At 38.5% G+C, this 13627-nt stretch overlaps 1 protein-coding gene across 5 annotated transcripts in view; it reads right to left on the bottom strand.

The window, feature by feature from the left end:
• LOC121372495 (four and a half LIM domains protein 2-like) overlaps positions 1–13627 on the bottom strand; it is a 148123-nt gene that overhangs the window by 15625 nt on the left and 118871 nt on the right. For all 5 annotated transcript variants that reach the window (XM_041498842.1, XM_041498840.1, XM_041498843.1 and 2 more), the window contains exon 6: positions 7720–7920. In XM_041498842.1, the coding sequence (XP_041354776.1) occupies positions 7720–7920 (201 nt within the window). The remainder of the gene's footprint in view (positions 1–7719; positions 7921–13627) is intronic.

Here is a 13627-nt window from a genome sequence, read left to right as displayed (position 1 = left end):
AATGTCTTATAGATTATTTACTTTTACACGACACAGATTGTATTATCTTATTATAATATTTTCATTAAATTGGTATACAAATACCATATTGTTCAGACATTATCAGATACAAATGAGAGTCAGTGTACAGTTAATCTGCTTCATTCCAAATTCTGTATACATAATCTGTGTTTATGTCAAAGATTAAATCACCACCAGTATTCTGTTATCAAGTGCCTGTGAACATGATTACACAGTTTCAAATATTTATGTTTTTTGTCCAGCTTCCAACTGATGCATGCATGTTTGAGAGGCCAAGTGCTTATGGTTATTCTATATGTTAAATTAATGTAATATGATATGATGGATACCAGTCAGACTATTCTCAAATGCTAACCTTCTTGAACATGTCACTTCATTACTGGTGTTGTATACTATAAGAGAAGAACACCAATATTAGGGCTCAGCCTGCCCATTGTTACAACATTTTGCATTTGGCTAATAAAATTTTGTAAAAATCTGGATGACAAAACCATATTCCATGATCAAAATCATATCTCTGCACAAGGCAGAGTCGAAAAGCTGTTTTAGGCAAAGTTGTGATTGCTTCAATGATCTCCTATCAGGTACTTGTTGGACTTAGGAAGACCGTCACTCCCCTAGGAGATCCATAATAGGATGTTTTGTATACATTAGCCCTTTTTCAATCATATTAAAGGAAATTCTCTACTTTTTTTTAAACGGCTAAAACTAAATTCTCTCCAGTGTGAGCCCCGTACATGTACAAGTTGCCAGTAAGCAACAGATATTGGTTGTAGCAGCAGGAAATGTTCTCCATAACAAATGTCAGATCCCATGGTGTGATCCATCTTTTTTTACAAGTCTTCACACATATTCCATTAGTATCATTTCTATCAGAAGTTGCATTTACAATAACACATAAATGTCACTGGGGAAATATGTATTATACTGTTTTCTTAGCAACTAACAGTGTGTTATCTTTTTTCTCTTACTTTCTTTTAATACTTGTTGTCTTGCTTATATTCAATTAAGGTTCAAGCACACAGTCCTGGGCACACACCTTAGCTATCTGGGCTGTCTGTCCAGGACAGTGGGTTAGTTGTTAGTGGTTAGTGAGAGAGAAGTCGGTGCAGTGGCTTTCAATCTACTCAGTGAGTCGTTAAACTTGCTCTACGTGAGAGCTGGTAGCGGGAGGTGAACCCAGAACCTATCAGCTTTTTGTACAGTGGCTTAAGGATGGTTCCTATCTGTTCTGTTGCTTAGACTATAATATTACAATGAAAGTATTAAGTGTTATATGTTTTTGTCCAGTGGCTTAAGGATGGTTACTATCTTGTTTGTTGCTTAGACTATAATATTATAATGAAAGTATTAAGTGTTATATGTTTTTGTCCAGTGGCTTAAGGATGGTTCCTATCTGTTCTGTTGCTTAGACTATAATATTATAATGAAAGTATTAAGTGTTATATGTTTTTGTCCAGTGGCTTAAGGATGGTTACTATCTTGTATCTTGTTTGTTGCTTAGACTATAATATTATAATGAAAGTATTAAGTGTTATATGTTTTTGTCCAGTGGCTTAAGGATGGTTCCTATCTGTTCTGTTGCTTAGACTATAATATTATAATGAAAGTATTAAGTGTTATATGTTTTTGTCCAGTGGCTTAAGGATGGTTCCTATCTGTTCTGTTGCTTAGACTATAATATTATAATGAAAGTATTAAGTGTTATATGTTTTTGTCCAGTGGCTTAAGGATGGTTCCTATCTGTTCTGTTGCTTAGACTATAATATTATAATGAAAGTATTAAGTGTTATATGTTTTTGTCCAGTGGCTTAAGGATGGTTACTATCTTGTTTGTTGCTTAGACTATAATATTATAATGAAAGTATTAAGTGTTATATGTTTTTGTCCAGTGGCTTAAGGATGACTACTCTCTTTTCTGTTGCTTAAGACTATAATATTATAATGAAAGTATTAAGTGTTATATGTTTTTGTCCAGTGGCTTAAGGATGGTTACTATCTTGTTTGTTGCTTAGACTATAATATTATAATGAAAGTATTAAGTGTTATATGTTTTTGTCCAGTGGCTTAAGGATGGTTACTATCTTGTTTGTTGCTTAGACTATAATATTATAATGAAAGTATTAAGTGTTATATGTTTTTGTCCAGTGGCTTAAGGATGACTACTCTCTTTTCTGTTGCTTAAGACTATAATATTATAATGAAAGTATTAAGTGTTATATGTTTTTGTCCAGTGGCTTAAGGATGGTTACTATCTTGTTTGTTGCTTAGACTATAATATTATAATGAAAGTATTAAGTGTTATATGTTTTTGTCCAGTGGCTTAAGGATGGTTATCTTTTCTGTTGCTTAGACTATAATATTATAATGAAAGTATTAAGTGTTATATGTCAAGAGTTTGATTAATCAAGTAAAAATATTTTTATTGCTGAATTCTGTTATGTACATATCATATCACCACCATGGTTCATTTTAATATATCGGCATTTGGTGTTTAAGTTTGTAAGAGAAGAAAGCTACCAAACAGCAGCAAGGCACCTTTTATATGCATTTTCTCAGATAGGATATAGCATATACACTATACACATCACTTAATTACACGAAGAACTGATTAGAATGGTATTATGTTTAAACTATTATTAGCATAATGCCAAAATTAAAGATGTTCAGCCAAACTCAATTATTAACTTGATCTTTCACTAACATGTTAATCACAGATACATAACAGAACTCGTATACATTTGGCACCAGAACTCATGACTAATTCCAACTGAACTATAATACTGACATACTACAAACAGTCCCAACATGGGCAATGGTCTCCCCTTGTTTGGTTCCAGCAAATGAAAGTTATACATGACTTTAAGTGCAGATGTGTATCACCGACAGCATGAGGATCTGCTACATGGTAAATATCTGCTGTACACCATGGTACATATCTGCTGTAGACCACGGTAAACTTCTGTGTACCGACTGACAGCCCACTGTGCATTCTGTGTCGATCTGCCAGCCAGACCGAGTGATGTCAGAGTGATCGCTCCCCCTCCGCCTCTGTTCAGATGTGGCCAGCTTCCTTCTCCACCCTTCTTACCTTTTATGGTATCTCCTTATCCCCCATCTCATCATCGTGAGTAATGGGGAGCTCTGATATAGTATCATAGCAAAAAGATTCACTGTGCTTAAGTGTTATGCTGACAATCACTGTATAAATATCAGGTTATTGTTGGTACAAAAAATAAATGTTTAAAATGCTGTTATCTCACAAATTAGCAGAGAGATTAATATAGTCTGTTTCATTTTTTAAAATGAATTTGAAATTTGTTTCATTTTTTAAATGAATCTGAAATTTGTTTCATTTTACAAAATTAATTAACAGATCCTAGAATATTTTTAAATGTCAGGATAGGTTTTTTTTACAGTATTTAATGAGACTATGCAAAACAATTACTGTACCTTCCACAACAATAACAGTGACATAAATCTTTTTTTTAACTACTGCTATACAAAGTACATGGTGTATGTATTACCTTGCCAAAAAGTAAAAAACAAGAGAAAAGGCTTACCGTACTAAAAATATTATGTTACTGTAATATCCAGGGGAATAAATTCTGTATTAGTGGCAAACTATGGACAACACAATGGTGATACATTTAAAAAAAAATATGTGGTGTGCATAGTTTTTCCTGGAATATCTGTCTTTAATACATTTGATTGACATATTTCAATTACTACATTTTAACTGATACACAAAATAACATTTTAGCAAGGCTAACCACAAAAAATATATTGTTTCTTCAACCCTATGAAAGAAAGAAATGTTTTATTTAACGACACACTGAAAACATTTCATTTACGGTTATATGACATCAGATATATGGTTAATAAGAGAGGAAACCCGCTGTCGCCATTTCATGGGCTACTCTTTTCGATTAGCAGCAAGGGATCTTTTATATGGACCATCCCACAGACAGGGTAGTACATACCACAGCATCAGATATACCAGTCGTGGTGCACTGGCTGAAATGAGAAATAGCCCAATGGGCCCACCGACGGGGATCGATCACAGACCGACCGCGCATCGAGTGAGCGCTGTACCTGGGCTATATCCCGCCCCCCTCAACCCAAATGACTATAAAAACTCACCTCAACTTTTTTTCCTTTTTAAGTTAATATACTTTATTCTTCCATGGCAGTTTTCCTTCTGTTAGTCTGTATAGGTTTGTAATAGGGTTGGAATATGGTTTTGTAATAGGGTTTTGTCATAGTGTTTTGTGATAGGGTTTTATGATAGGGTTTTGTAATATGGTTTTGTAATAGTGTTTTGTGATAGGGTTTTATGATAGGGTTTTGTAATAGAGTTTTGTAATAGGGTTGGAATATGGTTTTGTAATATGGTTTTGTAATAGTGTTTTGTAATAGTATTTTGTGATAGGGTTTTATGATAGGGTTTTGTAATAGAGTTTTGTAATAGGGTTGTAATATGGTTTTGTAATGTGGTTTTGTAATAGAGTTTTGTAATAGGGTTGGAATATGGTTTTGTAATATGGTTTTGTAATAGTGTTTTCTAATAGTATTTTGTGATAGGGTTTTATGATAGGGTTTTGTAATAGGGTTTTGTAATATGGTTTTGTCATAGTGTTTTGTAATAGTGTTTTATGATAGGGTTTTGTAATAGAGTTTTGTAATAGGGTTGGAATATGGTTTTGTAATATGGTTTTGTAATAATGTTTTCTAATAGTATTTTGTGATAGGGTTTTGTAATAGGGTTTTGTAATAGGGTTGGAATACGGTTTTGTAATATGGTTTTATAATAGTGTTTTGTGATAGTGCTTTGTAATAGTGTTTTGTGATAGGGTTTTGTGATAGGGTTTTATGATAGGGTTTTGTAATAGAGTTTTGTAATAGGGTTAGAATAGTGTTTTGTAATAGGGTTTTGTAATAAGGTTTTGTAATGATTGAAGTGATTATTTTAGATATCATTGATTTCAATTGCCATATGCTAACCAGATGCATAGAGTGGGATGAAAATGAATTCTTGGAACGAACGAGCATGGAAGGTACAAGACACTAGGGGGTCTGGGGGAATGCTCCTGCAGGAGATTTTGAAAGCTAGAGGCTCTGATATACCATTCTGCTGCCATTTCAGGGAGATTACATAATTAAAACATCAATATCAATAACCATTAAAGTTTCTATTATGCTAGCAATGGCCCTGTTAACCAGTTATTACTAACCATTAATCAGTCCAGCACAGGCAAGCTAAACAGCAATGATGTTTGCCAACAGTGTACAAGGGTTATAATAACAATTTAAAAATAAAAGCTGAAAGCTCTAAACCACCTCAAAGGTCATCATTCAGCATTTCAGATCAAATCTTATCTACATTGTGAAAAAACAGTTCATGCAGAAAACATTGATAAAAAGTTGAAAAATCACATCCATGAATGTGCTTGAATTGTAATTGGATTATAAGGACAAAAAATCAATTATACTGTTGGAAAGAAATAAGAGAACACACAAGTTGTAACAGAAATTATTACCCATATTAAAAATATACTCTTCAAAAAAAGAAACGCAAAAGGGTACAAATGGGTTATAACTCCGATTTTATGTTTCCTACCGGTTCATGCTTTGTGAATATAAGGTCATTGCATGTCCCAAACACATTCCCACGGTTACATTCGATAAAACGCAGCTACTGTACAATAAAGTTCCAAAATGTGAATATTCGCAAAAACGCAGCCACGTGCAAACCATGTCACCACTGCACGTGCGTTGTCTGCACGTGCAACATGAACACCGACAGTATAAAAGTGCAGGGTGTTCGCTTGCCTGGCCTCTGTATCTGGCCGACAGTTGACAATCCAGGACATGCCACGTCTCAGTGAACCGCAGAGAAACAATGCCATCAGCCGACTAGACGCAGGCGAATCCAGAACGGCAGTTGCCAGGGCATTCCATGTGTCCCCAAGCACCATCTCCAGACTGTGGGACCGTTACCAGCAACATGGATCAACACGTGACCTCCCTAGATCCGGTCGACCACGGGTCACTACCCCCGGGCAGGACCGCTACATCCGGGTACGCCACCTTCGGGAACGATTGACTACTGCCACCTCCACAGCCGCAGCAATACCAGGTTTGCGCAGGATATCCGACCAGACCGCACGGAACCGCCTACGTGAGGTAGGAATTCGTGCCAGACGTCCAGTTCGAGGTGTCATCTTAACACCACAACACCGTCGACTCCGACTGCAGTGGTGCCAGATTCATCGACAATGGCCTCAACTGCGATGGAGACAGGTGTGGTTCAGTGACGAGTCCCGATTTCTGCTCCGACGTCATGATGGAAGATGTCGCGTGTATAGGCGTCGTGGTGAACGTTATGCGGCAAACTGCGTGTAGGGAGGGGACAGATTCGGCGGGGGTAGTGTCATGGTGTGGGCAGCCATCTCACACACTGGCAGAACTGACCTGGTCCACGTGCAGGGCAACCTGAATGCACAGGGCTACATTGACCAGATCCTCCGGCCACACATCGTTCCAGTTATGGCCAACGCCAACGCAGTGTTCCAACATGACAACGCCAGGCCTCACACAGCACGTCTCACAACGGCTTTCCTACAGAACAACAACATTAATGTCCTTCCTTGGCCATTGATATCACCGGATTTGAACCCAATTGAGCATCTATGGGACGAGTTGGACCGACGCCTCCGACAGCGACAACCACAGCCCCAGACCCTGCCCGAGCTGACAGCAGCCTTGCAGGCCGAGTGGGCCACCATCCCCCGGGACGTCATCCGTACTCTGGTTGCTTCAATGGGCAGGCGGTGCCAGGCAGTTGTCAACACACGCGGAGGCCACACCCGGTATTGACTCCAGATGACCTTGACCTTGGTGGTGTGTCCTATCACTTACTCACAATGGACTAGAGTGAATTGTGAACAATCCTGCAACATTTGGTAATTATCGGACTCACCATTCAATAATTAAATCAATTCTCCAAATGTTACGACAATGTGGTTTTGCGTTTCTTCTTTTGAAGAGTATATCTTGGTATATATCAAAGTGATATGTCCAACTAGAATGCCAAGTGGGATGTAACACTTTGATGTCATCGACTGGTGCATTACAACCTTACAGGAATGTCAACCAAACGAGTTGAGTGATATAAATTAAGATCGATTATGGGTAATAAATAGGATATTGAACTCGCTACCATTTCGTATCATGTTTATGTCCCTTGTGAAATAATTTTCATTGTCACTTGCTAAAGCTTGTGACAACTGAAAATTATTTCACTCAGGACATAAACATGATATACGAAATAGAAGCTTGTTTAATATCCTATAACTACTGACTGCAACCAAAACCTTCATCCATAGTGTCAGAAAGCTAACTATGTTACTGATATTCAGCCCCATAATTATTAGTGATATTCAGCCCCATGATTATTAGTGATATTCAGTCCCATGATTATTAGTGATATTCAGCCCCATGATTATTAGTGATATTCAGCCCCATTATTATTAGTGATATTCAGCCCCATGATTATTAGTGATATTCAATCCCATATTATATCTCTGTATTTTGTACAAACATAACTAAACTAGTAATGTATTAAATCTGATCTAAAATATCACGTTCCCTTACTTCTTAACAGTATATAAATGACTTCAAGTGTTAAAATCTGACCTTGTAGTCGGGTCCGATGGGTTTTCCGCACTCCTCACAGTTGTGGGCGAACAGCTGCTGGTAGCAGGGGATGCAGTAGGGGTGCTCCTCCTTCAGGATGTAGCGGCAGGCGACCAGCTTCTTATCACAGTTGTGGCAGGCAAGGTGGTCCTTGTGGTAGTTCTGATCCATGGCTTTCGTGTACTCCCCAGAGAAGATCAACTACAACACAAGTGGAAGTTACCATTAGCATAGTCATCATTATCAATCAAACTCTTACCAGAATATACACAGACAGTAACATTTAAAGATGATCCCTAAGGGTTCAGGTTAGAAGATTAACTACAATATAAGTGGAGGTCACCTTTAGCATTGTCATAACTATCAATCAAATTTTAACAGAATCTGCACAGATATTAACATTTAATGATGATCCCTAAGGGTTCAGGTTAGAACCGTTTATCCATATAAATGTATTTTCACTAGAATCTGCATACATATTAACATGCTGATCCCTTAGACTTCAAGTTAGGGTCATTTTGCATGTGTGCAGGTTTTTTTTATCAGAATTTATGCTGATCCCTTATTGTTCAGGTTAGAGCCATTTTCCATTCAAGAAGATGATTTTTTTTTTTTTTTTTTACCTAAATCCATACACATTCAATACTGATCCCTAAGGGTTCAGGTTAGGAACATTTTCCATGTGTGTGGTTTTTGGAACAGTGTGGGCACGGAAAATGGAAAATGGACACAACAAAAAAAATCAATACAATAATTATCAATAGCAGTGTTTCATATGAGCAGTGCAGTTTTTGATAACCATGCCTCTACTGTGTCAAAACCACACACATAGAAAATGGTTCTTAAGAATCAAGCATACTACACAGAGAAGTAAAAAAACCCAAGTGCAAATGAAAACATGATTATACCAGCTCTAAATGTTATCTTCACCTCCAGTGAGCAGCAGCAGCAGCACAGGGGTCTAGTTCACTCTAAGAACTTTGCGATCTCACCATGCAACGATGTGATGTTGCTTAAGTAAGTTTAAAAGAGCTTTGTGAGTTAGGCCCCTTATATCATAAACATGTTTATTGGATATTAACATGATTTCTTTCTTTTTTAGGGGAGGATGGGATGTATTTTTAAAGTAGCAATACTAGACTTTAAAAGATAAAGGAAAGAAGCAGAATTTTGTTGCAAATTGACATGGGCAGACAAACGGTCACTTCCATTTTACAAACATCTTACAAACATAATATGCCTTGATTAATTTGCATAATTATTTCTCAGAATAGCTGATTTATGAGATGGACTTATGTCACTGATCTATTATCATGGTAGTTACATGATAAAGTAATTTTCATTCTTAGATCTGGTGGTACGTGATTAAGCCACATTACAGACGCAGAACTCCAAAGTAATCACAAAACAAAAAGCCATGAATTCAACACACTAGTGTCTGTTGGTAAAAACGTCACGTTATCATGCACCAATAAATGGTAAGATCTCCTTTGTATTCATCGTGTTATTTTTCACTCTTGGGATGTTTTGCAGACTAAAAGTCAAAGGTTCCCTTAGCACACTTGTCTGGCCTGCTCAATGAATAACAACCAGTTAAGCTGCAGCAAAACACATGAATTATTGACTTTTTACCAGACTAATCGAACTGGGCAACCCTACTTGGCATAATAACCACTCTAAATGTGGAAAGGAAGATATCTTTTTTATGTCTAATATTAACCATAAGTTTATTATATTAGTCTACTGATGGTACCATTATGCCCTTTATTTAATTCATGTGTGATGTTGTGTGTGTGTGTGTGTGTGTGTGTGTGTGTGTGTGTGTGTGCGTGTGTGTACCATTATGCCTTTTTAGAAGTTTGAGCTATTCCAGAAATGATCACATTATATGTGGAGCATGTATAATAACCAACTCAGTTTTTTAGAGCTTTTTCGCTGGTGATTTTGCTAAAATTTAATTTTATGCATGATAGGTTTTAACAGCACTTTATTTAGTGCATGGCTGAAGTGAGATTGTAACTGGAAGGAACAGGTTAGGTTTTTGTTTTTCAAGGGAATGAAATTTTATTTGATAGGATTCTCTTTGGGTATAGCAGAATCCTGTTTCCATGGGTGACATTTTGCTTCAAGAAGGGTCTACATTTAGATCTTTCATTTATGGTGTGAGTGTGACTGTGTTGAATTCAAGTATCCTTTTTTAGATGTTGCAGATCATTTACTTCTTTTCCATGGGTGCTGCATGAATTCTATAACAAACTGCTTCCAGTCAACATATCTAGCCCCATGTGATGCTGTTCAGATTAGTCCTTCAGAAGTGCATTGCTAGTGTTTTCAGTCTGTATAGATGATCGAGGCAGAATAGGTTTAGTTCTTGACTGGCATGATGAGTTGTACAACTCATCCCTCCTGATGGATTGTAACCAGTTAACCAGTACTATACAGATGCTATTCATGTCTCCACAGATGATGTATCAGATACCATGCTATTCATGTCTCCACAGATGATGTATCAGAGACCATGCTATTCATGTCTCCACAGATGATGTATCAGAGACCATGCTATTCATGTCTCCACAGATGATGTATCAGAGACCATGCTCCACAGATGATGTATCAGAGACCATGCTAATTATGTCACCACAGATGATGTATCGGAGACCATGCTCCACAGATGATGTATCAGATACCATGCTATTCATGTCTCCACAGATGATGTATCAGAGACCATGCTATTCATGTCTCTACAGATGATGTATCAGAGACCATGCTATTCATGTCTCCACAGATGATGTATCAGAGACTATGCTCCACAGATGATGTATCGGAGACTATGCTCCACAGATGATGTATCAGAGACCATGCTATTCATGTCTCCACAGATGATGTATCAGAGACCATGCTATTCATGTCTCTACAGATGATGTATCAGAGACCATGCTATTCATGTCTCTACAGATGATGTATCAGAGACTATGCTCCACAGATGATGTATCGGAGACTATGCTCCACAGATGATGTATCAGAGACCATGCTATTCATGTCTCCACAGATGATGTATCAGAGACCATGCTATTCATGTCTCCACAGATGATGTATCAGAGACCATGCTATTCATGTCTCCACAGATGATGTATCGGAGACCATGCTCCACAGATGATGTATCAGAGACCATGCTCCACAGATGATGTATCGGAGACCATGCTATTCATGTCTCCACAGATGATGTATCAGAGACCATGCTATTCATGTCTCTACAGATGATGTATCAGAGACCATGCTATTCATGTCTCTACAGATGATGTATCAGAGACTATGCTCCACAGATGATGTATCGGAGACTATGCTCCACAGATGATGTATCGGAGACCATGCTATTCATGTCTCCACAGATAATGTATCGGAGACCATGCTATTCATGTCTCCACAGATGATGTATCAGAGACCATGCTATTCATGTCTCTACAGATGATGTATCAGAGACTATGCTCCACAGATAATGTATCGGAGACCATGCTATTCATGTCTCCACAGATGATGTATCGGAGACCATGCTATTCATGTCTCCACAGATGATGTATCGCAGACCATGCTATTCATGTCTCCACAGATAATGTATCGCAGACCATGCTATTCATGTCTTCACAGATGATGTATCAGAAACCATGCTCCACAGATGATGTATCAGAGACCATGCTATTCATGTCTCCACAGATGATGTATCGCAGACCATGCTATTCATGTCTCCACAGATAATGTATCGCAGACCATGCTATTCATGTCTCCACAGATGATGTATCAGAAACCATGCTCCACAGATGATGTATCAGAGACCATGCTATTCATGTCTCCACAGATGATGTATCGAGAGACCATGCTCCACAGATGTCTATCACAGATGCTATCATGTCTCCACAGATGATGTATCCATCCTATTCATGTCTCCACAGATGATGTATCGGAGACCATGCTATTCATGTCTCCACAGATGATGTATCGGAGACCATGCTATTCATGTCTCCACAGATGATGTATCAGAGACCATGCTATTCATGTCTCCACAGATGATGTATCGGAGACCATGCTATTCATGTCTCCACAGATGATGTATCAGAGACCATGCTATTCATGTCTCCACAGATGATGTATCAGAGACCATGCTATTCATGTCTCCACAGATGATGTATCGGAGACCATGCTATTCATGTCTCCACAGATGATGTATCAGAAACCATGCTCCACAGATGATGTATCAGAGACCATGCTATTCATGTCTCCACAGATGATGTATCGGAGACCATGCTCCACAGATGATGTATCAGAGACCATGCTATTCATGTCTCCACAGATGATGTATCAGAGACCATGCAGATGATATCATGTCTCCACAGATGATGTATCGGAGACCATGCTATTCATGTCTCCACAGATGATGTATCAGAGACCATGCTATTCATGTCTCCACAGATGATGTATCAGAGACCATGCTCCACAGATGATGTATCAGAGACCATGCTATTCATGTCTCCACAGATGATGTATCGGAGACCATGCTATTCATGTCTCCACAGATGATGTATCAGAGACCATGCTATTCATGTCTCCACAGATGATGTATCAGAGACCATGCTATTCATGTCTCTACAGATGATGTATCAGAGACCATGCTATTCATGTCTCTACAGATGATGTATCAGAGACCATGCTCCACTATGTATCATGCTCCACAGATGATGTATCGAGACCATGCTATTCATGTCTCCACAGATGATGTATCAGAGACCATGCTCCACAGATGATGTATCGGAGACCATGCTATTCATGTCTCCACAGATGATGTATCGGAGACCATGCTATTCATGTCTCCACAGATGATGTATCAGAAACCATGCTCCACAGATGATGTATCAGAGACCATGCTATTCATGTCTCTACAGATGATGTATCGGAGACCATGCTATTCATGTCTCCACAGATGATGTATCAGAGACCATGCTATTCATGTCTCCACAGATGATGTATCAGAGACCATGCTATTCATGTCTCTACAGATGATGTATCAGAGACCATGCTATTCATGTCTCCACAGATGATGTATCAGAGACTATGCTCCACAGATGATGTATCGGAGACTATGCTCCACAGATGATGTATCAGAGACCATGCTATTCATGTCTCCACAGATGATGTATCAGAGACCATGCTATTCATGTCTCCACAGATGATGTATCGGAGACCATGCTCCACAGATGATGTATCAGAGACCATGCTCCACAGATGATGTATCGGAGACCATGCTATTCATGTCTCCACAGATGATGTATCAGAGACCATGCTATTCATGTCTCTACAGATGATGTATCAGAGACCATGCTATTCATGTCTCTACAGATGATGTATCAGAGACTATGCTCCACAGATGATGTATCGGAGACTATGCTCCACAGATGATGTATCGGAGACCATGCTATTCATGTCTCCACAGATAATGTATCGGAGACCATGCTATTCATGTCTCCACAGATGATGTATCAGAGACTATGCTCCACAGATGATGTATCGGAGACCATGCTATTCATGTCTCCACAGATAATGTATTGGAGACCATGCTATTCATGTCTCCACAGATGATGTATCAGAGACCATGCTATTCATGTCTCCACAGATGATGTATCGGAGACCATGCTATTCATGTCTCCACAGATGATGTATCGGAGACCATGCTATTCATGTCTCCACAGATGATGTATCGGAGACCATGCTATTCATGTCTCCACAGATGATGTATCGGAGACCATGCTATTCATGTCTCCACAGATGATGTATCAGAAACCATGCTCCACAGATGATGTATCAGAGACCATGCTATTCATGTCTCCACAGATGATGTATCGGAGACCATGCTATTCAT

Source organism: Gigantopelta aegis, chromosome 4, assembly GCF_016097555.1.
Source record: "Gigantopelta aegis isolate Gae_Host chromosome 4, Gae_host_genome, whole genome shotgun sequence".
Lineage (NCBI taxonomy): Eukaryota > Metazoa > Mollusca > Gastropoda > Neomphalida > Peltospiridae > Gigantopelta > Gigantopelta aegis.
Note: the sequence above shows the minus strand (reverse complement) of the source record. Positions and strands in the feature narration are given on the sequence as shown.